This window comes from Mytilus edulis, chromosome 13 (assembly GCF_963676685.1).
Source record: "Mytilus edulis chromosome 13, xbMytEdul2.2, whole genome shotgun sequence".
NCBI classification, from domain to species: domain Eukaryota; kingdom Metazoa; phylum Mollusca; class Bivalvia; order Mytilida; family Mytilidae; genus Mytilus; species Mytilus edulis.
In genome coordinates, this window is record NC_092356.1 from 61,367,906 (window position 1) to 61,393,468 (window position 25,563).

General features: G+C 31.7%; 2 protein-coding genes across 5 annotated transcripts in view; one reads left to right on the plus strand and one right to left on the minus strand.

Annotated features, from left to right (window-relative positions):
- LOC139500712 (ubiquitin carboxyl-terminal hydrolase 5-like) overlaps positions 1-14,003 on the minus strand; it is a 27,397-nt gene extending 13,394 nt beyond the window's left edge. The window contains exons 1-12 of one of the 2 annotated variants that reach the window (XM_071289537.1): positions 13,839-14,003; positions 7,401-7,504; positions 6,399-6,524; positions 5,633-5,684; positions 4,564-4,682; positions 3,914-4,020; positions 3,319-3,554; positions 2,446-2,540; positions 1,844-2,037; positions 1,404-1,475; positions 795-870; positions 19-141 (exon numbers count right to left, since the gene is read on the minus strand). In XM_071289537.1, the coding sequence (XP_071145638.1) occupies positions 19-141; positions 795-870; positions 1,404-1,475; positions 1,844-2,037; positions 2,446-2,540; positions 3,319-3,554; positions 3,914-4,020; positions 4,564-4,682; positions 5,633-5,684; positions 6,399-6,524; positions 7,401-7,499 (1,299 nt within the window). In that variant the 5' untranslated portion in view covers positions 7,500-7,504; positions 13,839-14,003. Of the gene's footprint in view, positions 1-18; positions 142-794; positions 871-1,403; positions 1,476-1,843; positions 2,038-2,445; positions 2,541-3,318; positions 3,555-3,913; positions 4,021-4,563; positions 4,683-5,632; positions 5,685-6,398; positions 6,525-7,320; positions 7,329-7,400; positions 7,505-13,838 lie in introns of those variants that run through there. The other variant, XM_071289538.1, reaches the window with a different exon arrangement.
- Positions 13,975-25,563, plus strand: LOC139500713 (cell division cycle-associated protein 3-like). 3 transcript variants are annotated; one of them, XM_071289541.1, is made up of 4 exons: positions 13,975-14,090; positions 21,061-21,280; positions 23,109-23,321; positions 24,170-24,642. In XM_071289541.1, exons 2-4 carry the CDS (start codon positions 21,067-21,069, stop codon positions 24,418-24,420), a joined length of 678 nt encoding a protein of 225 aa, XP_071145642.1. In that variant the 5' UTR covers positions 13,975-14,090; positions 21,061-21,066; the 3' UTR covers positions 24,421-24,642. The 3 variants fall into 3 exon arrangements, with proteins under 3 accessions (XP_071145642.1, XP_071145641.1, XP_071145643.1); XM_071289540.1 differs by having other exon boundaries at positions 14,078-14,176; positions 24,170-25,563; XM_071289542.1 differs by having other exon boundaries at positions 14,081-14,190.

The window sequence follows — 25,563 nt, forward strand, 5'->3', positions numbered from 1 at the left end:
GAGTCGTATTACTATTACCTCTAATAAGTTTACTAAGTGCAGGAAATATTCCTGTGCATCTTGTTGCCTCTTTGTTGAGAATTCTGGATGTCCTTTACCTATCAAATTTTTGAACATCTGTGGACGGATTCCATTGGGTGGCTACAAAATATTAATTCCATTTAAAATCTTATGTTTGGTTTTATTTCCCACAAAAAAAGTAATTCATATTGTTATAAATGCTATGGCATATTTTTTAAGAAAAGGAAGTAATCCTAATCTACTTTAATGTAGAAAGGAAAAATACTGCTACATTCATGAAACATATTTGACAAAAAAATATATAAGTGAAATGGTTATGTATCGTTTTGTCACCCTTGTATTGCACTACTTGTGCTGACATGAATTATCATTGATATGGTTATATTTATAAATTTACTGTTCACAAATTTTGAATTTTTAAAGTACTAAGGCCTTTCTACCTCAGGCGTAGATTACCTTAGCTGTATTTGGCAAAACTTTTAGGAATTTTGGTCCTCAGTGCTCTTCAGCTTCATGCTTTGTTTGGCCTTTTTAACTTTTTTGGATTCGAGCGTCACTGATGAGTCTTTTGTAGACGAAACGCACGTCTGGCGTATATACAAAATTTAGTCCTGGTATCTATGATGAGTTTATTTACTATCCTATATAAATGTATGTGTAATTTCAGCTCTATCAATGAACAGTATTTTATCAAATCATTTTTAAGTAACATGAACAAACTTTGACTGATATTTTTTTTCAATTCATAACAAAGGTTATATTACATTACATACCAGCCCTTTTCCATCTGTGCTTTCTGTTGGAGGTTTGGAGTAATTTCCTGACAGAAGTCCTCTACCAAGCTTTGCCCTAAATCATAATTAAACATGTAATTCTATGAAAAACCATGTTTTATTTTAATATTTGTAGATGAAATTATGAAGAATTTTAAAATATAATATCCTGTAATATAAATACATGTAACTTGTCATTTGCACCAATGCAATCCATTAAAATTTGTACCCCACAAATAATAATGAATCTACAGTATTTCTAAACAGAAATAAAATCATAAAAGCTTATAATTATGTGGAAGTTGTTGCAATATTAAACAGGCATTAAGATAAACTCATTTAAGAAGAGAGTTGTCAATTGTCAATCACACCACATCTTCTATTTTATATGATCTGCAAATACTTAGATAATTGCTTGACTGTTGTCTTAAAGTCCTACTCCAAGTAATGATAGGGTTGATAGCTAGAAGATCAACCTTAAATGAGGTAATATACTATTCAATAAAATAAAATGTGGAAAAAAACTTAAAGACACACATAAAAAAACATTTCCCAGCATTTTAAAACATTTCAAGTTGATAATAAATTCTGAAAATATGATTTACTTACATTTGTACATTAAAGTCAGTGGACGGATCCTCAGGTGCTGAACTGAATATATCTTCTGCTTTGTCTGAATACCTGTAAAATATTAATACCAAGAACATAAATCACTTAGTTTTAAATCCACCATGTCCACTTGACCTCGTCAGTAATGAACTAATGAAAACAAATTGAATATTATCATAATATTTTGTCAGCAACTAATCTTCAATTTCCATGAAGTATTTGCTACTGAACAGTAAACAAACGGCATACAATTAATCAAGTCAATAATGAATATGAATTTTAACTTAAGGTAACACTTATTTTTAATAACAAATGTTTACTTCAATATAAACAACTGACATGTTGTAGCTAGGAGTTACCCCCTTACTGACTAGTAAATACAAATTTTTTGTACAATATCACTGACAACATGACCGATGAAAACATTCTTATAATCTCACCTTTTCTGAAAATCTGGTATGGTAAAGATAACCTGCATGACAGAGTTCATATAACAACTGTTACCCAGGTTTCTCATACCAGTGTAACCAGGTCCATACAGGGGAGTTAACTTGCTGCCAGCTTCCTGTATCACATTCCATTCTCCAAACTGTTGATTCAGGTCAATATCTAGTTCTACCATTGTCTTTTCAGTCTGCAACAAAGATTTTATATAGAATACAGCAAAGAGGAGAATAACTTTTGGCTAATTTTGTAATTTACAAAGAGAAAATCATAAAAAAATATTTGCTTGTATAAATATTGTCTCTTTAAGGAAAATCAAAATTCTCTACAGGAAAGAATTCTTCAATTCATCCGGCAAAGAAAACCACTAACATATTACCAACAAAGAAATTGCAAAAGTCTACAAGAATAAACTGCTTTAAATTACATCATACTTTTTTCTATAACATCAAATTCCAACCAGAGATTTACTTGACCTATATATAATTTTTAAATGATAGAAAATCAAGAATTTATATTTTTTTCATTTTGACAGACATATCCCAACAGTAACATTGGCGTTCTAAAATTAAGCACAGATGCCAAAAAGATTCTATACCTTTTCCAAAGCTCTCATATTAATTCCAAAATGTGTAAGGTGTTTATCAAGAAAAGGGTCCAATACCATGTCATCTTCTTCATAGGAATACACATCTAAAAAAAGAAATTAAACATATCTATCTGCAAAAATAAAGATACTGTCAGAGCAAAGTTAAGGTGCATAAAGTTATTATATATTATAACCTTATTTTAGAACACAGAAAAAAATAAAATGTGATACAGGGTATGTGTATATACATCAACTCATCAATACAAATAATATGGTTTTATTTTATAATTCTGGTAAATGCGTACATTGGATATAAAAAAATCCTGCAACAGTTTCAGGGCACTTTGAAAATTGCTAAATAAAATGTCAATTAAGTTTTAATTTCTTAGCATGTAATTTGAAAAATCACAATGATTTGGAAACAAAATAATATTGAGAGCACACGAATTCTTCTTGCAAAAATATCCATCTATGAGAGCTTTAAACATTTAACTGAGCTGTGATTAATTATCTTCAATATAGTTTTGATACTTTAAAACTGTAACAAAATCATAAATAAATCCATATGTAGAGCTACATTTTCTCTTAAACTAAACCAATAACTTGTGTGTCATTTTAAGTGACTTGTGAAACGAATCATCTCACTCTTAAAATCATTAAAATCATGGTACCGTGTACTGTACTCGTCATCCTTAAAACTATTTAATATTAGAATTGGTTGTCCTTTATCATGTTTTTGGACTTATAATAATTTAGAATTTATTCCTATATGTTCTATATAATATCAACAAAAAGTCCTTCAAAGTTTCAAGATTTATGCAAAATATCTGTCCATCATATTTATGATTGTGATTATAATGATTTGTTTACAATAGAACCTACCTGCTCCCTCTGCTGTTATGGTTCCTAATTTCACAGCCAATGGGTGTTTGACCTGATCATAATGTTCCACAGCATGATTGTTGCCACCACTTCCATCAAAGAACTTCCTTCCACACAGAATACTGCCATCAGTTAGATTCAGCCAAAGGTTAGTGGTCAAGTCACATTTTTCACATTTCCATCCTTTGGGTGGAATTTTTATACCATTGTCTTGCTGTACCAAGTTCTCTGCATGTCTATAAATATATAAATATATAAAATACAAATAAATAAAAATATAATTTATGTACACTTCATCAAATTAGACAGGTACAATGATGATAATGCTATTGAAAACAAACGATAGAGACAAAGATATCTAATATTTTGCTAAGCATGCTTGTTAAAATGTCTATGAGAACAAAACAAAAATGATACTCTGAGGGAAAGTGAGCCATCATTGGCCCTGTAACAACAACTTAAGTATGGACAGAATTTAAATGATATGTTTAGCTTGTAAAACTTCCATTAAAAAAAATATGCTATTCTGCTCAACTCTCTCTATTTGGATTTCGTAATTTCGAAAATTTGGAATTTTTTGTGTGTAAATACTTACTTTGACACTTTTCTTTCCTCTCCTTCCCATGTACCTGCCATTGCAGCAGCCTCAGCCATCTTACTGGCATCCTCAGCTGACAGGATAGACTCAACAGATATTTGCACCTAAAATAGGATAAATACTAAAGTACAAAATACCTCATTTTACCATAAATACTTTTTACTGCTTCAACTTTTAAAACAAATATGTTTTAGACATATACAGGGTTAGCTCATTGTTGAAGGCCTTACGGTGACCTATAATTGTAAATTTCTGTGTTATTTAGTCGCATGTGGAGAGTTGTTTCATTGGCAATCATACCATAACTTCTTTTTTGATAAGTTTAATTTTCAATGTAAATCATTTTTGGTTTATTGGTAAACTAAACAGAAGAGAATGACTAATGTAATTACATGTATTCGTGAATTTTGTAAACTTACATTTATGTGGGTGTTTGATTTTCGTGGTTTCACCAAATTCTGCATGTGTATATAAATTTGTAATTCATTGGCTTTTAAATTCCTGATTCAACTATATCCACAATAACCATGAAAATTGGTATTCACGAATAATAATGAATCCATAGTAATTCTTACCTGATTTATTCTTTCAACAGAAAAATTTTAAAATATTAAATAAAAAAATTTCATGTTCTGTTGCTTTCTTACCATATCTGGTATATCTTGATTAGGTAATGGTACCACTGTCCAGCTTGGGAGAACTACTACAGAATGGCTCTCTTCAAACTCGTACTGTTTATCATCTACACTGAATCCTCCTTCTACTCCTATTAATATCAAATATAATCGCAGGTGTGTTATTCAACTGAACTTTTTTAATTTAAATACAATAAAGATCTGAATAAATGGATTAAGTCAATAAAAACAGAAACCCATCAACATCGAAAACATGTAAAGGTCAACACTAGAAAAGTGTCTTTTCCATACACTATGCTTTAAATTGCCCAAAGCTCTAAAGAATTTGCAAATAATTTCATCAATTTTTATTGTCTTTGTCCTTGCCAACCTTGGATATTTTGGTTTTTGTTTGAATTGTTTTACATTTAATTTGTCATTTCAACTACTTTTAGAGTTGGTTGTGTTGTATGGGTTTTGCTAATTGTTAATGGTCGTACAGTTATGAGTTGCTAACTTTTGCACTATTGGTCTCTGGTTGAGAGTTTTCTCATTGACAATCAAACCACATCTTATTATTTCTATACCTAGTCACACATCTCATCATTGATGTTATTTTCTAAACCCAATGAAGTACAACACCTCTTCTCTAATTTTGTGCCAATTTAACCATTCACAACCATGACAACTCATTGTATTAACAAATTCAATCAATGTGTGCACATGGTTGCTTGTGTTGGTGATCTCAGTTGACAATTGGATGAGTTTACGGTCATAACCTTTATCAGTTCACTGCATGCATCAAAATATGCTTACAGGTGTGTATGAAATTGACAACTTTGTGGAATGTGGAAGGCACTCGAAGGGGATCCAGATATTTGTTTACAACTCTTTTTTTTATCATTAGAGAAACAGATTCTTATTTTAGTTACTTGTAAATTATCAAATTTGTCCAATCTCGATAGTAAAATTATAAATTTTAAAGTCCTCAATGAGGCATGGACTTCAAAATTGATAATTTTACTATCTCTATTGGATAAATCTGATAATCCACTTGTATGGAATTGATTCAATGTAAGAATCTATATATATAATGCTTTACCTATTGCTAGTTTTGTTATTTTCTTCTCAGGAGGATCTGCTGGCTTAGGTATCTACAATTACAAGCATAGTTATTAAAATAATTAATGCATAACTAGACCATGTAGAGGCTCAAAGAATAAATAGAGTAACAGTTTTTTGAAATTATGTTCACTGATGGTAAAAAATTGTATGATTAATAAATCAGGTTTCTCTCGATACTATCTTTTGATTGCAAGAAGCTTCTGTCCAAGTTTGGTAAAAATCCAGGATAGTTTATGAATCTACTAAATGTTTTAAAAACTTTAACTGGAGACTGTATGTAATATTAACTGGAAGAAAAACTAAGTCTATTTATAAGTAAAATACAAATAAACAGGTACAAAATTTTAATAAAATTTCCTTCTAGATTCTAGCTTTTGATCATAAACATAAACTATAGTTGAAGGCTAGACAACAATGTCAGTGCTCCTTGGAAATGAGAGGTGCCAATGATTATACAACTATAAAGTGCATACCAAATATCATCAACTGACCTCATCACAAACTAAAACATTGTTGTTGTCACTGATAATTAAAAGGCTTTATTTTGAGTTCATAAAATCAATAAAAATTAGACAAATTTATATTACTAGTGTTCTTAAAACCTTAAACATGTTAAACACCTGGCATATAAATATAGAAGTTTTAAGACAACTACAAAATGTCCGCTCCACAAAAATGATTCATTTTTTTAACATAATATACATTTTAAAAATATCATTAGCTACAGTCTTTTAACTCTATACCTCTTTTCTTATTCTTTTTATATGTAGAAATACAGCATTTCCCGTTTTCTTGAAGTATGGTTCTACAAACTGCTTTCCAAGTCCAATAAATCTGTTCATACAAACATACAAGCCAGTCTCCGATTCCTGTAAAAAATGGAAAAATTATGTAGTAAATCGTTATCTGACACAAAAATGTCATCATGACTCTGGTGTTCTGCCAACAAATCTCACATTTCATTCTGATTTATAAACAACAAATTTTCATATACCATCTTATTTCTAGAAATTATACCATTACACTGCTAATACAATTTTTAAGAAAGGAATTTCAGACAGCATCAGATTGAATACCATGATGCTATAAAGCCATGAGGAGAACAACTATCCATAAGACCATAACCATGATAACATTTGAAATGTTTAAATTCTATTTGTTTTGATATTACCTATTCATAACAATATAGAAATCCATCTACATCCAAGAATACACCTACTGTTAGTCATGTACAATGTAAATTAAACATGTTAAAGCTTAAAATGTCAAGTAGAATTAATTTACAAGGTATTCAATGAATCAACCTGAGCACTGATATTATTTTTATTTCTTTGTTTAATAATTTGAGGACACATTCACCATTCCCTTAAGAACAATAATTAAATGAAGCAATTATTATTTATGAAAATTTATCTAATTTTTCCATAAATGTTCTTTCTGTATTTATACATGTATCATGATACATCAGTGTACACATTTAGATTGATTGATTTTTTTATTGTTGGTCCATGAACCAGAGTAGAAAATGAACATGATGAAAAGTGTTTGTCATACTACCAGACTACTTACTGGATAATCAAATGAACATGATGGAAAGTGTTTGTCATACTACTTACTGGATTACCAAAGGAGAAAAGTGTTTGTCATACTACCATGACTACTTACTGGATTATCAAAGGTTTGTCATACTACCATGACTACTTACTGGATTATCAAAGGTTTGTCATACTACCATGACTACTTACTGGATTATCAAAGGAGAATGCACACTCATCTTTGAAAACTTTCTCTCCACCAAATGGAGCTTTTATCTTGGTAAGGTGCTGTCTTAGTATATCTACCATTTTATCTGAAATAAAAGTTAACTTTCATTGACTTTGCTAATTCAATAAAAGCATCAAACAATACCGACCATTAATCTCCATTTACTTGAAGATCCAGGACTTTGGAGATCTACACCACATGTTGGTGATTTGTCTAACCTGTACAAATGCACTCATTGTTGAAGGCTGTATGGTGACCTACATGTATAGTTGTTAATTTTTGTGTCATTTTGGTCTCTTGAGGAGAGTTGTCTTATTGGCAATCAAAACACATCTTTTTTTATACAAAATGTGATCATGCTGATGCTTATAGTAATTATATAAACTTTAAAAGACAGTGTTTTGTTTATCAGCGCAGATATAATTTTTGTGGAAGCAGGACAAATCGCCCCACTGGCAAAACGCCCCACACCAAATCGCCCCACTTTTAAAAAAATTGCCCCAAACTGGTTTACTAACTCGCCCCACTTTTTAAAAAATCCGGTGCCTCAATTATGAAAAGGGTTAAATCCCGTTAATGTTTCCCCTTTCAACTCCAACTAGCCCCTACTTTACGTGAGTCTGCATTTATGTATGCCGTCATACGACAAAATTATTTTTATGTCTACCTGTGCGAATTTCAAACGCGCAATTTTACACCAGTAATGAAAACCTTCTATCATTTATGGGTAGACTTTACATAGATAAATTCAGCCGTATTTGACGTGAAACTGTACTTATGTGTCCCGTCATACTTTGAACCACACCATTATTTTATTTATTATTTTTACTGCAAGTCTGTTTTTTGTTATATCTACTTTACGTGAATCTGCATTTATGTATGCCGTCATACGACAAAATTATTTTTATGTCTACCTGTGCGAATTTCAAACGCGCAATTTTACACCAGTAATGAAAACCTTCTTTCATTTATGGGTAGACTTTACATAGATAAATTCAGCCGTATAAGAAAAGCAAAATGAGAATGTTAAATTTGATGTATGCCTTTTTGTGCTACTTTGTTACATTTGTTGTTTATGTAGTGATATTAAGATGATAACACAATATTGACTGTTGTACCCCTATTTTTGACATTTTTACTCTTTGAGTATGTTTGTTTTGTTCATGCATCGTTGACAATGTAATGGAATTTGATGCGACTGTCATACAAGTGAGAGGTTTAGCTAGCTATAAAACCAGGTTCAATCCACCATTTTCTACATTAGAAAATGCCTGTACCAAGTCAGGAATATGACAGTTGTTATCCATTCGTTTGATGTGTTTGGACTTTTGATTTTGCCTTTTGATTTTTGATTTTCCTTTTTGAATTTTCCTCAGAGTTCAGTATTTTTGTGTTTTTACTTTTTAAATGAAAACTAATCTACACTGTCACAGAATACCCCCAAAAAACGAAATTTATTTAACCGTTATTTTTTTAAATGAAATGATTTTTAACAGTCTTAAAATATAATTGCAAATACATTTTCGTATCATTATTGGAGAATAACTTTATACATGTATGCTTAGTTATTTGTATAACAATTGAAAAAAAAACCTGTTAATTGAATCATAATCATACAATTGCAGGATTTCAATTAACAGCAGTTTGATATATAGCACTTCACTGTTTTCATGGGTATTGAAGTGGGGCAGGGACATATATAGATATACAACGGGATTGTATCTTTTTTCATAAGTGGGTCGAGTTGGCACCAATAAAATCATCGTGTTTTTTTTATCTATTTGTTAAGAGTGGGGCGAGTTGGCAGACCTTATGTCAGCGGGATTTTAACTCTTTTCAAAAGAGGGGCATGTTATCCAACCTATTTGCAATGGAATTTTAGCCTTTTTCGTAAGTGGGGCGAGTTGGTAAACAAGAGTGGGGCAATTTTATAGAAAGTGGGGCAAGTTTGTGAAAAAGTGAGGCGATTAGGTGTGGGGCGATTTGCCAGTGGGGCGATTTGTCATGGATTCAATTTTGTCATGTGACAGTGACGTCATGAAAGATTTTTCCTGATTTACTCATGTTTTTAATGGAATTTTGAACTAAATTGTAAGGAATGACTGTATTAATGTTTGTTGTCTATTCGAAAATAACATAAAAAATGTGGTGCATACTTAAAAATTACTCTCTACACAGGTTATTCAGTATGCACCACATTTTATATGTTATTTCTTCATAGACAGAAAAAATATAACTGTCATTCCTTAAGCCAAGTTAAGGTGGAACATAACAATACAGGGAGATAACTCTGTAAAATCAGCTAAACGTTTTAATCATGGTGTATTGTTAAGGAAATATTAAGCTTCTCAATGATAAAAAATTATGTGTTTGTCAAACTGCTTAGTGGCCAAAGACCACAATTAATGATCCCGCTTTTCATTGTCCAAGAATATAGTTCCAATTAATTATAGTGTATTGTTTTTTTATTTTTATTCTTCCCCTTTCTCATAAATTTCTTAGTTTTTTTTGGGTGGAAATTAAAGAAGAGAGCTGAAATAAACTTTTGGATGTTTTATTTTAACAGATTTTGATATGGAAAGAGAGATTAGGCCAGGTGCAAAAAGGTAATATTTACACTTTTCGGAACATCTCTTGACTTGCCTACTCCACTAGTACAGAATACACCATATTTTGCAATGTTAATTGCAAGACTACAAATTAAATGTTGTGCATCTCCTACAGTGTACATGTGGTAAACAGTATGTTGGTGAGTCAGAACAGCTGTTTCACAAACGAATAAACAGTCATCGTAGCAACTACCAATGCAAGCCAGACCTCCCTCTCAGTCGATATTTGAGATCCCCTGGCCACACTAAGGCAGATCTCAACCGACTGAGCATTACAATCATTGACCACAACTCTGCTTGGTCTAGGGAGGATAGACTCACTCAGGATAGATTTTGGATAAGAAAATTAACAACTTTGGCACCAAATGGGATAAAGGAAAAGATGTAGTTAGACTTTGTGTAGTGCTTCACATTTGGGTATATATATTATATATTATTACAGTCTCTGTTTCTATTTCTTTACCTTACCTTACCTTACTCATCTTAAAATAATGATGAATATAAATACCAATTTAAATTGCTTGATTTTTTGAGGGATATAAAAGTACCAAGCCACGTTCAACTAGTTAACCGTAGTCAAAATTTATTATTATATTTTAACGGCCTTTTGTTTGCGATGTTTAATAAAGTAGACTCTGCTGTAACTCTACCGTTGTCAAATTTGAATTATTCCATGTATTTACAAATTAAGATTATTCAGTGCTGTTTATTTGAAATTTTTATTGACGCAATCGTTCTTCATAACATCATAAAGCTAAAGTTTTAGAAATGTGCTAATTCATATTGCACATTATTATTTTTATTTAAAGCATATATTTGCACTCTCTGTTGTAATTAGCCATATAACCTAGGTCATCATGGTCATGTTTAACAAATTTTTAGAATGGTTCAAGCGTTTTACCTGATGTTTGGTTCGACTTTGACAGAGCTCCAGATAAGAATTCACAAATTGGGGTTTTTACCCACTATTTTTTTATTTAATTGAGTGAAGTAGTTTTTCAATTATATTATTAATTCCAATTCACCCCTCAAGCAAATATCAAATTGGGTTTTTCACCACCAAGCTCCTGAACCTATTGTATTTTTTCATCAATACGATACTGAATTTAAGCATGTTATAATCACATTAATCTACGCTAAAGTACGTGGTTCCATACACTGAAGTGCAATGGTCCGGGAAAATATAGACGTAAAAACGTAGTTCGATAATGACGTTAACAGTTGTTTATACAAACTAAAAATGAACATACCGAAAAATATATTAGGAATATCTGATTAACAATTTTTTACACCATATGTCCATGACTTAAGAGTAATTGATTGAATTTAACAGTTTTTTGTCGGCTGAATCACAATGTTTATTTTTTTCGAGTGCTGGAAAAAGGACTTGTCCTACAGTCGACCATTTTACTATATCAATACAAAACAGTATAACGCATACTTATCCTGCTTCTATTTGAAGCGAACCGATACATTTGAATCATTGTTTATGTGGCAGTTTACTTAAGTGATCCCCGTTAAAATGCTGTCGATTTTAATGAAAAGTAACGTCGGAAAAATAGAGATACATGTTTTCATGCGTTTACTATAAATTGTCTGCTAAAACATAAGTTCGTATTGTATATTGTAGGAAAATACGGAAAAGGAGAATGCTTGGCGAACATTGCATTTCTCTCGCATTTAGATTTAAGCTTATGCAAATAAATGTTGCATTTTTCGACAATGAAAGAATTAGGGATTTTTAATAAATTTTCAATGACAATTGAAGGGAAGTTGTAACATTAGTGTGAAATGCAATCTACACCAATTATCCAAATATTCAATATGCCCCGAATTGTTAAAAATTTATTTTACATGAAATATAATATTAGCAAAACATAAATAACCTTTATAGCAATTATTACTTGGTCGGACTTGTTAATTTAGAAACAATTACTTGCCTACCGGTTCAACCATTCAATCTAAAATACCTTGAAGTCAAGAAAACTATATACGTATGTGCATAATTTCCTAAACAAACCCTGAAGCAAGAACGTATATTAAATGTTTATTAAACGACCTAGATGGTTCTCTATTTCTTTATGGAAGTACAATCTCAAATATCAGCTTTATAACTGCACTTCAGTTCTTATATGACAGAAACAGATTTATCAGAATTCAGACAATTCTAGCATTTTACCAAAACTGGTAATTCCCTCTGACGTGTTTCTAAATTTATAAATACATTGTACACTAAATATAAATACTGCTTAATTCTGATTTTCCGTGTTGTTAAAAACACGCATATAAGTCAAGGGAATTATCAAACATGAAGATTATGAAAAGAACAATATAGGAAAGTTGTTTAAGTTCGATCCCTTTGTTTGTTTTTACCTTTTAAAGCAAGACAATCATAAGAATCTGAGATGTTCCTTGATGTTTAGAATAAAACGATTGACGTGAGGGAAATGCTCTGAGCCACCAGTATAAGTCTACACATTGCTTGAAAGCAATCGTATCCCAAAAATGCTTCTATATCTTTTTTTACCAGCTTACTTTCGTTTTAATTACATATTTTCGAACATCCTGGCACTTTAAATTTCTAGGAGGTGAAATTCTCGGGATTTTACCTCAAACTCTATGGGAAAATACAATTTTTAATTACAATTTAAAACCAAACGGTAAAAGGTATCACAAAGATTTTTATAACACATGTCTAATATGATAAGGAGATTTGAAAAAACGATCTCAAATTCAATTTTAATGATTCAACAAAAATTAAATTGAGTTTTAAGTTTGTGTACCTTTATATGGTAAAACCCGAGGATTTGCCACCGCTTCAACTCCAATATTCAAATAGATAAACACAATCTAATTATCTGATTGGTCAATCTTCAGCTGTGATGCAAGCATGAAATTATGCTAAGAGTAATGTTAAATCCCAAGCAATACGTAAAGAATTATGACGACATGACTAACGCTAATTGGATAGAGACAGAGAAGATCGAAATGTTTGGTATCCGGTCATTCCGGCGCCAACTGATCAGGCCCCAAGTCAATGTGGCCCCATGTCGATCCGTCCCAAGTCGATCCGGCACACGTCGATCTGGCCCCACATCGATCTAGGAAATTATAAACTATATAGACTTTTAATTAGTATAAATGGGGGCTTCACTTAAAAGAGTACAAATATAAACAGCGTTAAATTTGTATTCCATTTGTTTGTTAGGGAGCTACCATTTGATTTTTATGGGGGGGCTAGGATGAAATTTGAAAAAAATAGGCAGGACAGGAGTTTTGAGTAAAAAAAAAGGCAGGATGAGACACTTGCAAAAAAAAAAAAGTCAGGACCACAATTTAGGTAAAAAAAGTCAGGATAAACTAAAAAAAAAAAAGGCAGGACGGAACAGAGTGAAAAATAAAAAGGCAGGACATAGATTACAGCTAAAAAAAAATGTAGGACAAAATTTTTCATCCTAGCCCTCCCATAAAAATCAAATGGTAGCTCCCTTATATATAATCATATTCAATATTTGTAATTTATCGTTGTGTCTGGACACAAAATGCATGTCAACTATATTTTGCACCGAAACCTTGCCACTAATGAATAGTTATGTTAATTGGGGCAGGGTCAACTGAAATTATGAGCCCAACAGACTTTAGCTAAAACAACATGAAAGCATATTAATTATTATCATGATGATTCATCAATCTTTATATAATTTGTGAATATACAGATACAAACTAGTTCGTAAATGAATATATTATGGTTTCTGTGTGATTTTCAAGTATCAGTAATAAACACTGGGTCGAGAATTTGCATAATCATACCTGTAACATGTACAAATGTGATAAAAGAGGCAACCGGCGTTTACAAAAATCCTTCTGGAAAATTGCTGATTTTTATTAGTGCAGCGTCAATTTGAATTTAGAATCAAGTATCATTGAACTACGTTCTCAAAAACGTAGAAGGGATCTTATTCTTATTATCCAATCGGAGCACATTTAACGTAGGTTTTATTTTTTCCCTAAAGTTTGTTATCGTGCTTTTTGATTGGACAGAGCGGGAACTTCAAAAAGCAGGTAAACACACTTGTTTAAAAATTTTAAACAGAAGAGATTCAAGAGTTCTCTGTGATTTGATGTTTTATGCAAACTACACTACAAAGGTTTAAAAGTTGACGTAAACATCTTGCAAACTTATTTTTTTATAATTAATACAGAAACGGAAAAAACCCACCAAAATATGAATTGTAAAATAGTCAAAATCGGCACCTGGTCAAATCGGCACCAGTCCTGGTTAAATCGGCACCTGATATAACTAAGCAAATGAAGCAATTGTGCCTATTATTGAAGATTGATATAGTCAATTCGGCACCCATGTTAAACATGTAAAATATATTTGATTTACATATATCTTACCAGTATTAACTATTATGTAAAAATGTATATATTTTTCTCTCTCAACTAAATGTTATTCCACCTAAACGATTGTCAAGAATGCCGAATTGACTTTAAATAGGTGCCAATTTGACTAGATGCTGATTTAACCAGGTGCCAATACACCTTATCGCTATTTGTCCGCCATTGCTGGAAATCACACAGGTTCCCGTAAAATTTTGACGTCATAAAACAAAATGTCTGACGCCACAATGGAAAAGTGATTGTTGTTGACGTCAAAAGTTCAAGCGGACGGGTCAGCCGGGAATAGCGATAAGGTGTATTTGATGACTTTATGTTTTTCTATGGGTGCCGATTTGACTAACTTGTACCCCAAAATATATATAATCTTTCTAATATTCATGGATGATAGCTGCGGAACCGTAACTCTTATGGTCCTTTTTTAATTTTTTTTGATTTTGCGGTCCGCAAATAGTCAAAAAATAACATAGGACCTAAGAGCTACGGTTCCGCAGCTACATGGATGAGTGTTCTGAAACATAAAATGTATTAAATTTTTAGGCACCTTACTTTATATATTTATCATGCATAATATAGACTAGTGAATGCTTCAGGTTTTGTCTGTAATTCGATGTGGTATAAAATACAACCGTTTATATCAGTTTGTCAAAAACGTTATTGTGCAATAACAGGGAAAAAAATTAAATTATGGTTGCCCATTGGCGACCAGAAATTGCCCTGCTGGCTATTGGCCTTTATAAGTTAATTTTGACCCCTGCAGCATTGTAAATTCATTTGCCACAGCGTCTTAACCCAGGCTATCCCAGTTTGTGCTTCAATAATAGGCACAATTGCTTCATTTGCTTAGAAATTAATAAAAATCACCACACAGCACATGTACATGTATAGTCATACACAGCCCTCTCCGGCCTAATAACACACCAGCAAGCAAGACACCTTATCGCTATTTGTTTGCCATTACTAAACCATGTAAACATCACACATGTTCCCGTAAAATTTTGATGTCATACATGTAAATGTAATACAAAATATCTGACGCTACAAAAATATTAATGGAAAAGTGATTGTTCTATGATGACAATAGTTCAAGCGGAACAGATTCTCGTGTTAGATATCTATAATACTAAAGTTACGAGGTCCAATTTGTCATAACCACAGGGTTGACACTACTAAATTGTCAAATTGTTACCTTTTGTAGTATTTTAATCAGTAAGACTTTCTGAGATAACAATACGAATACTAAAAATCTGGACTAAAAATAAAGCGTATAGGTACAGTTTTCAATTTGTTAGTGGGCATGACGTAAAACAGCAAAGCAAAGAATTCAACTTTATTTATAACTTATATAGGACAATGCTGTTGATTAAAAAATATTCCATTCCAGGACCTTTGTTTTCCAAATAATTAATATTACCAATAACTGATAAGTTCCAGTTCAACGGGTTCAAACAGAAAGACTTGATAGCAGAGAAAAACTGTGTATCTTATAATTTGTCAGCCGTCATCACGTAAAAACGACAAATCACAGAATTCAACTTTATATATAAAATATAGTACAAAGGTGTAGTTTAAAAATTACACCACTCCAGGCCCTTTTGTTTTCCACGTAATTAATATTGCCAATAATTAAGAAGTTCCGGCTCGAGTCCGCTACCAATACCAATAGTATATTCACCTGTTACCTATTACCTTATCTGTACGTTCCGCATCTGACAGGCGCACCACCAAACGTTGTATTCAGGACTAATATGCTATATACACGGGTCATAACCACAGGGTTGACACTACCAAATTGTCAAATTGTTACCTATTGTAGTATTTTAATCAGTAAGACTTTCTAAGATAACAATACGAATACTAAAAATCTGGACTAAAAATAAGGCGTATAGGTACAGTTTTCAATTTGTTAGTGGGCATGACGTAAAACAGCAAAGCAAAGAATTCAACTTTATTTATAACTTATATAGGACAATGCTGTTGATTAAAAAATATTCCATTCCAGGACCTTTTGTTTTCCAAATAATTAATATTACCAATAACTGATAAGTTCCAGTTCAACGGGTTCAAACAGAAAGACTTGATAGCAGAGAAAAACTGTGTATCTTATAATTTGTCAGCCGTCATCACGTAAAAACGACAAATCACAGAATTCAACTTTATATATAAAATATAGTACAAAGGTGTAGTTTAAAAATTACACCACTCCAGGCCCTTTTGTTTTCCACGTAATTAATATTGCCAATAATTAAGAAGTTCCGGCTCGAGTCCGCTACCAATACCAATAGTATATTCACCTGTTACCTATTACCTTATCTGTACGTTCCGCATCTGACAGGCGCACCACCAAACGTTGTATTCAGGACTAATATGCTATATACACGGGTCATAACCACAGGGTTGACACTACCAAATTGTCAAATTGTTACCTATTGTAGTATTTTAATCAGTAAGACTTTCTAAGATAACAATACGAATACTAAAAATCTGGACTAAAAATAAGGCGTATAGGTACAGTTTTCAATTTGTTAGTGGGCATGACGTAAAACAGCAAAGCAGAGAATTCAACTTTATTTATAACTTATATAGGACAATGCTGTTGATTGAAAAATACTCCATTCCAGGACCTTTTGTTTTCCAAATAATTAATATTACCAATAACTGATAAGTTACAGTTCAACGGGTTCAAACAGAAAGACTTGAAAGCAGAGAAAAACTGTGTATCTTATAATCGACATGACTTTATCATATGACAATACTAATACTAAAATAAGGCTTGCGCATACTTATATATACTTTAATTCAGTCACGGACCCGTGATATCACGGGTGTGTTCTAGTACACATATAAGTAAATAAATGATGTTTGAATAATCTCCCCTTAATTTTCTCAAAAGTAAATTTTTCTTACAATCCCACAAAAGTCCTCAAGTTTTGAGATGTAAATTCATGCCTTTAACATGTTTAATGATTTTCCCAGGTTTGCTCAATTTTTTTTATACTGAAATAAGTGATTTTTAAATCACTTGTATTTGAGTAGCAAATTCGAGGTTTTGTCACAAATTTGGATTTTGTAGTTTTTTAAAAATTTTAAACACATAGGTTTAAATAACATCTTTTAATTAGTAAAATTAAAAAATATGAACTTTTTGCTTCTTTTAAGTAGCAAGGTTTATGCCTTTGATGCTATCATTTACCTGAAAATTCTATTTTAGTTGAAAAAATGCTATAATAATGGCTTTACATAATGAACTCATACTTTCTTAACAGATTTTTCCCAGCAGTGGGAGTATTTTTCCTGTGAAGTTCAAGGTTTTCATCTTTCAGATTATGTAATAAAATTCTACTGTTCGCGATAAAAATTTCACTGTTCGGGGGTGTTGAAATTAGTGGGGCCGGGGTTATTAAAAGAATGATACTTAAAGAAGTGATTTTTGGGAAGGAAATTGAGGTCTGGTACTTAAACAAGTGATTTTTATGTCATTATCCTAGATTCAGTACAAGGTCATCACCTGAAATGACCTGGTCATCCTAGACAACACAGATGTTGGTTCTGATAAGTTTAGAAACATAATTAGTCCCTGGATCATTAGTATTCTATATCTAAACATGCTAAAGCTACACTAATATTAAATCACTTCTTCTAGTGATTAATTTGTACTACTTAAATAGGTGATTATTAAAGAATCTGATTGCGCAAAGATCTTAAGTACTTGCGCAAGGCCTTCAAAAATTGCTCCTTGGGGCAGGGTTGGAAAAAACCTGGGTTTACTTATATATACACATGGAAAAAAGTATTGCAACACCAAATTGAAATTGAAATTAAAAAAACACTTTTTATTTTTTTGTGATATAATTTGGTAAAATAGAACTAATTAAACATTATTTAAGTATCACCTGAGTTTAATCAATAAATATCGATTCGATAAGTTTTTATCTGCACATGCAGCTACTGTACCCGTAAACAGCAAAACAGATGTTTTCATCCTCATTGTTTTCAACACTTTAAATAACCAAGTTTTTAAAGTTATGTGATTGACACCTTGTAATGAGTCCTCTACAACTCTAAACTGCAGCAAGATGGCAGATTATCAGCATGAGAGAAGCAGGGATGTCGCTGAAACAACTGCACGTATTTTTGGTCATCACCATTCCACTATAAGTCGTTTTGAGAATAAAAATAAGGCACTAAACAATGTTAAAGACCTTCCGAGATAACATGGATAAAGAAGACCCCCTATACCATTTGCTAGGGAAAATCAAGCATAATGAAGGTTGGTCAGAAGGAAACCCATTGCATACAATACAATTCTAAAAAGAGAGTGGTGGGCATACAGGAGCCTTTTAACAAGAACTGTTCGAGATCGACTCATCGCTACTGGTTATCGTGCGATAAGACCATTTCGGATACATTTGCTTACGAACAGACACACAGTTTTCCGTATCCAATGTAGTGCAGAGCTCGCTAAAGTTGAAAATTAGCATCGTTGAGGAAGATCCATTGTTCCAATGGAATTCGGTTCATCTTCCTTGGACGGATCGTAGCCCGGATTTGAACCATATCGAGCATATATGGGACACTATTGGGCGGAACGTGCGCGAAAGGACACCCCAGTTCAAACACATAATGAAATAAACAATGCCTTTCATCAGAAATGGTTGCTGCTACCTTAGCAACAAATAAGTCGATTTTTGGCAAGAATCAGGAGACGTTTAGATGCGGTTATCCGTTTGAATGGAGGCTGCGCACAAAGTACTAATTATTTGGCGTATAACGATCAACCATGATGTGAACAGTCATCTGAAGATTAATTTTGAAATGTCTGACATTGTAAAGTTCGACTACAGTAAAAGTTGGAAAATGCATTTTTTTGTACAAAAAACACTTCATTTTGTTATTAAAATTGTGGTTATATAAATCTTTTTTTTTTCAAACATTTTTTGTTTGTTTCAATGCCAATGTTATCATAAACTATGTTTCAATAATATTATACAAATATTTTATTATATTTCATCCAAAAAAAGAGGCTGATTTTTCAAATTTTTAAAAATCAAGGTGTTGCAATACTTTTTTCCATGTGTATACATGTAAGTATATTAATATTACTTCTTCAAGTAATTAAAAATAACTTGTACAAGAAGTACCCCTGACTGACTGGACATCACAAAAGGCTCACTTAAAATTTTGATGTTGTTTTAGAAAATTTCTGACAACATAATGTAAAAGTGATTTCAAATGGTTAGGGGGGAAAAGCTTCTTGTGTCAAGTGTGAGAGATTTTCAAATAGCTATAAGGTGTATCAGTCTGTCAAAAAAGGTATGGTGGAAAGCACAATGTAAGGTCAAATGTCAGAACTGTAAAAGTCCATAATGAAAGATGATAATTGATTACTATGCCATATTTTATTTTCAAATATATTTATAAAATTATCTTGGAAAAACCTTTTTATGATGAATAAGGCTTTGAAGAAAAGATTATATTCATTGACATTGTTAACAGTCATTTTATTCCTATTTCCTAGCGTAGAGAGCAAAAAAAGATTAAATGTGTACTTCAGTCATTTTGTCAGTCGAATCTCTGAATCAACCAACTTTTCAGTCCCATGATAGGACTTTCTGGGCATAGCCAGAACTTGAATGAAGCAGTCCCAAAATCAATTTGGCAAATTGGCCATGGATTGGAGCCAGTATACATTGTTGATAGCTCTAACTTAGTTCATTTCAGCCATTTACCACTTTGGCCGTGAAAAATATCATTTTAAGTCATTTTTGCCATTATTTTATAATTTGATTTCCAAATAAAAGAGTTTAATTGTATATACATGTACATGTATAATTTCATCCACCTTAGTTTATTGCTATTTGTCTAACATTACTGGACATTACAAAGGTTCTTGTAAAATTTTGACCTCACAATTAGAAAAATATTTGACACTACCATGACTACGTATACCATGTATACCATCATTGACCATGTAAAAGTGACTGTTGTATGAAGTCAAAAGGTCAAGTTGTAGATTTCCAAATACCTTTAGGATTTTTACATCTGAAATTACTTGTTTCAGTAAACGTACATGACATACTAGTGATACAAAAAAGTCTTGTGTCTATTCTTGTGAAAATTTTCAAATTTTCTAAACTAAAATCACATGTTAAGTTTATGTATTACCTCTGATAATATTTTTCAAAACTAAAATCACTTGTTGATGTAATACCTCTGATAAAAATTTTCAAAACTAAAATCACTTGTTTATGTTTACAATACCTCTGATAAAAAAATTCAAAACTAAAATCACTAGTTTATGTTATACCTCTGATAAAAAATTTTAAACTAAAATCACTTGTTTATGTAATACCTCTGATAAAAAAATTCAAAACTAAAACCACTTGTTTATGTAATACCTCTGATAAAAAATTTCAAAACTAAAATCACTTGTTTATGTAATACCTCTGATAAATGAATATATGTAGGGTTTTACTTCTCAAATTACTTGTTTCAGTATATATGTACTAGTGATAGCAAAAAATCTTGTGTCTATTGTTGTGAAAATTTTCAATTTTTCAAAACTTAAATCACTTGTTTATGTAATACCTCTGATAAATGGATATATTAATTTTTTTATATTTGATTTTAGTTTGAAATGGGTGGTACACACACAAGGATAGAACAAAATGAAGATGCCCTTACACCTCCACGTCAGGGACCACATACCAGAGTCCTGGAGTTTGACCCACGATCTCCTACAACAGAAATAGCAAGGACACCAATTGTAGTAGACAAGACACCAGATGGATTGCTAGACCCTAGATCTCCAACACCAGGAGTTCTCAGGACACCAATTCCTGATTATCATGGTACAAATTAATACAAAATCATTATCAGTCAAGGAAACTTGATTATTTTATAAATTATTTGAAATCACTGGCTTATAGAATTGATATAAGAAGATGTGGTATGATTACCAATGAATGATACAACTCTCCATCCAAGTCACAATTTGCAAAAGAAAACCATTATAGGTCAAAGTACGGTCTTCAACACAGAGCCTTTACATGCTTTTATTATTATTAGTTCCTTCATCCATTTGTAAAGGTCACCTTTCTTCAGTGGTCATTGTAAATGCTTCTTATGAATGACTGCTAAATACAGATTTGATTATGTTAAATCTCCTGCCAAAGCTAAATTAACACATCTTCCATTTAAACGAGCGACCAGTGTCTGTCAAATAACTAAATGGGGTGGAATAAATTAATGCATAATTCCAAAACCTCCCTGGCATGTTCATGATGTTTGGGGATTTGTTTAAAATTATTTAACAACAATAAATATTTTTTTTAATAAATCAAATTTTGTTGCATTCACTACAAATTTGAAGGATTGATATATATTTGTAACATATTTGAATAATAACTTTTACGGGTCATAGTTTATTATTTCACATGCATGTCAACAAATCAATTACAGAGTTTTTATCAACCATTTTTTTTGTCAACTGAATGATCATAACTTAATATATCAGTTTTTATGCCCTACCTACGATAGTAGAGGGGCATTATGTTTTCTGGTCTGTGCCTCCGTTCGTTCGTTCGTTCGTCCGTCCATCTGTGCGTCCGTTCGCCTCAAGTTAAAGTTTTTGGTCAAGGTAGTTTTTGAAGAAGTTGAAGTTCAATCAATTTGAAACTTAGTACACATGTTTCCCATGATATGATCTTTCTAATTTTAATGCCAAAATATAGTTTTGACCCCAATTTCAGGGTCCACTGAACAAAGAAAATGATAGTGCGAAGTTCAGGTTAAAGTTTTTGGTCAAGGTAGTTTTTGATGAAGTTAAAGTTACATCAACTTGAAACTTAGTACACATGTTCCCTATGATATGATCTTTCTAATTTTAATTCCAAATTTAAGTTTTGACCCCAATTTCACGGTCCACTGAACATAGAAAATGATTGTGCGAGTGGGGCATCCGTGTATTATGGACACATTCTTGTTAAAAAAAAATTAAATCCTCTCAAGAATTTTGACGTTAGCAATCTTTCAGAAAAACATGTGAAAAGTTGGTTAGATATAGATTACTCTTTTTACTGATGACTGTTATAAGCATATGAAATAAAAGACCGCAAAGACTTTAAGAGTTTGACCAGATAGGCATTGATTGAAACTCAACATATATTATTGTTGGCAGTGTAATCATCAAGGTAAATAATTTTGCCACCATCTTTTCTCGTAAAGTTATGGACTGATGTTAATACTCAACTTTGTCTCTCATGAATCATTGATCATGATGATGATAGCATGTCTATTTCAATTTATTGGAGGTATGCAAATTTGTTTCAATGGGAAAATTGTTATTTATAACTCAATTATATAATATCAAAAATATTGAATATATAAAAAAGAAGATGTGGTATGATTGCCAATGAGACAACTCTTCACAAGAGACCAAAATGACACAAATTAACAACTATAGGTCACCGTAAGGCCTTCAACAATGAACAAAGCCCATACTGCATAGTCAGCCCCGAAATGATTCTAACAAGAAAACTAACGGCCTTATTTATATAAGAAAAATGAATGAAAAACAAATATTTAGCACAAAAACAAATGACAACCATTGAATTACAGGCTCCTACCACAGTTTAACTATTTGATAGAATTGACATTAATTTTGTTAATTGTTTACAGGAAAATTTGATGATATTCAAGAGAATAATCTGATGCATGACCAGATGGTTGAAGACGCATTCGCAGATGCAATGGCTGAAATGGACGATCAAGCTAATGACCAACAACAGTTGTTATTGGAACATAACACAGAAAATATACCTCAGTTTCAGAAATTAACCATTAAAGAAGATAAACAGTTGGCAGTTGAGTCTAATAAACGTTTTTATCATGGTAATAGCATTATTTAAGTGACTTATTCCTTAGCAGTGTTGTAACTACATATAGATCATCATTAATTCTTTCAAAGGACCGTATTTCTATGCCACAGTTTATAAAGAGAAATATTTTCTTACTAACAACTTTTAAGCCTTGAGACTATTCAGAGCATGCATGTGACTCATTATATAAACACCTCAAATCAAAGACTACTTGTTGCTTTCAAGATGTTTTTGGTAATGGTCTTATTTTGGTTTTGGTTTACTGTCTCATTGAAGTAAACCTCACATCAACTTTTGTTCATTATAAAAACTATTTGAACTTCTTGTATTACAGGCATATTATATGACATTATTTATCCGTAAAACGGTATACTATGCCTCTTTGGTGACTGGATAATAGTTTAACTACTGTGTCACTAGTCTGTCAGCACTAAGAATGTGAATATCAATACTGCATGTGGCAGGTGCACTCAACTCCGAACCTAATTGACTGGAATTGTCAGTTTTCCTACTGAACTTAAGTGAAGGTTGGTCGTTCTCTCCAGGCACTCTGTCTTCCTCCATCAATAAAAACTTACCAGCAGGAAATACTGAAAGTGGCATTAAACACAAATCAATCAATCATCTGTATACTGATATTAACTTGGTAGAAGTACAAGATTGTTGTATAGGAATTTCATAACAATCTGAAGGGGAGGGTCACAATGGTTATAATTTTTGGGAAGTGCTCAAACAAAACAGCTTTGGTTATTTTGTTCAACCACAGACGACACCAAAATAGTTACTTCTTATCTCAGTTGCCTTTGTTCTATATGCAAAACTGGTTTATATTGTAATCAAACTTTTTTTTCTTTTTTCTAGATAAAGATGTCACTATTCTACCAAAGAAGACGAGAGCACCACAACCCAAGCAGCTGTTTTCTAACAAGAACATTTCATCTATCAATAAAGACCTTACTCGTTCACCATTGTCTACTAGGAACATTGACATGAACTCACCACTAAACATTGTACAGAAAAAACAATCAAAGAAAGTAGAAAAAGCCAGATCTTGTAACTTGGAGGCTATGACCAGATTCAATGTAGAAGAAAAAGAGAATCTGCACTCGTGATATGTTATTATATTGCAAAATCCCTATTGTATACATTTTTACTGTCTGTTAAAACTTATACAAGATGTTGAACAGACAATATTTTCATTCCTAAAATCATATTTACTTGTTGAAATATTCTCTGTATAAAGGGTTGCCTTTCTTTTCTTTTCTTGTATTGATATTTATTCATTTCAGGGTTTAGTTTTATCATGATAGTAGAAATATAATATTGTATTGAAAGTGTTAGTGAAAGTATCGTTCATTATTTACATGTATTTGCCCTTTCCTGGGATATATAGTATACATGGTATAGGGCCTTTCCAGGGATATATAGTATACATGGTATAGGGCCTTTCCTGGGATATATAGTATACATGGTATAGGGCCTTTCCAGGGATATAATAGTATACATGGTATAGGGGCATTATATTTTCATGTCTTTGCTAATCAGGTTAAAGTTTTGGTTAAAGGAAATTTGTGTTTACATCAACACAATAACTTGTATATATTAAATGTACAAACAACATGTGTTCAATAATATTTTGTTAATATTATAGGGTTATTGCATTCATGAATATTGGGGAATATTGTCCTGAGTAGAATTTTATATTGCACGAGCTTGAGAGTGCAATATATGTTCTACGAGGGACAGTATTCCCAAATATTCATGCAATAACCCTTTTATTGTATAGCAATATAATATTTGAAAGTAAAATTTGGTTTAAAATAAGATTTTTTCGTTGATGACGTCATGAATTTTGAAGATTTATTGAACTAGTGCAATATTAGAATTTATTGCACGCTAACTTTAGTTTACTTTCTGTGGGAAATATCATATTGCTATACAATAAATATTGATATGGTTGATGTTATAAGTAATTTAGTCCTCCAAATTAGAATATATACCAACAAGGTGATTTAGTCTTAGAAAATGTACTTTTTACGATCAAAGAAATTTAAAAAAAATAATTTAAAAAAAATAAAAACTGGTACATTTGATTACAGTGATGGATATGTGGGAATATTTGTATTATGAAGTAATAAGGATTTTTTGGTAGACTGTTTTATTATTTTTAGATGTCAAATAATATTGTGTATATGATTGACAGGAGGCACTGGAAATATGATATTTAATATGTTACAAGTAAAGTTCATACATTG

Excerpts from the sequence above, each read along its gene's own strand:
- LOC139500713 (XM_071289540.1), top strand. The coding sequence starts at position 14,150 with ATGTTTTATGCAAACTACACTACAAAG. Across the intron at positions 14,177-21,060 it reads ATGCAAACTACACTACAAAG|TTTGAAATGGGTGGTACACA; the intron begins GTTTAAAAGTTG and ends ATTTGATTTTAG. Across the intron at positions 23,322-24,169 it reads TAATAAACGTTTTTATCATG|ATAAAGATGTCACTATTCTA; the intron begins GTAATAGCATTA and ends TCTTTTTTCTAG.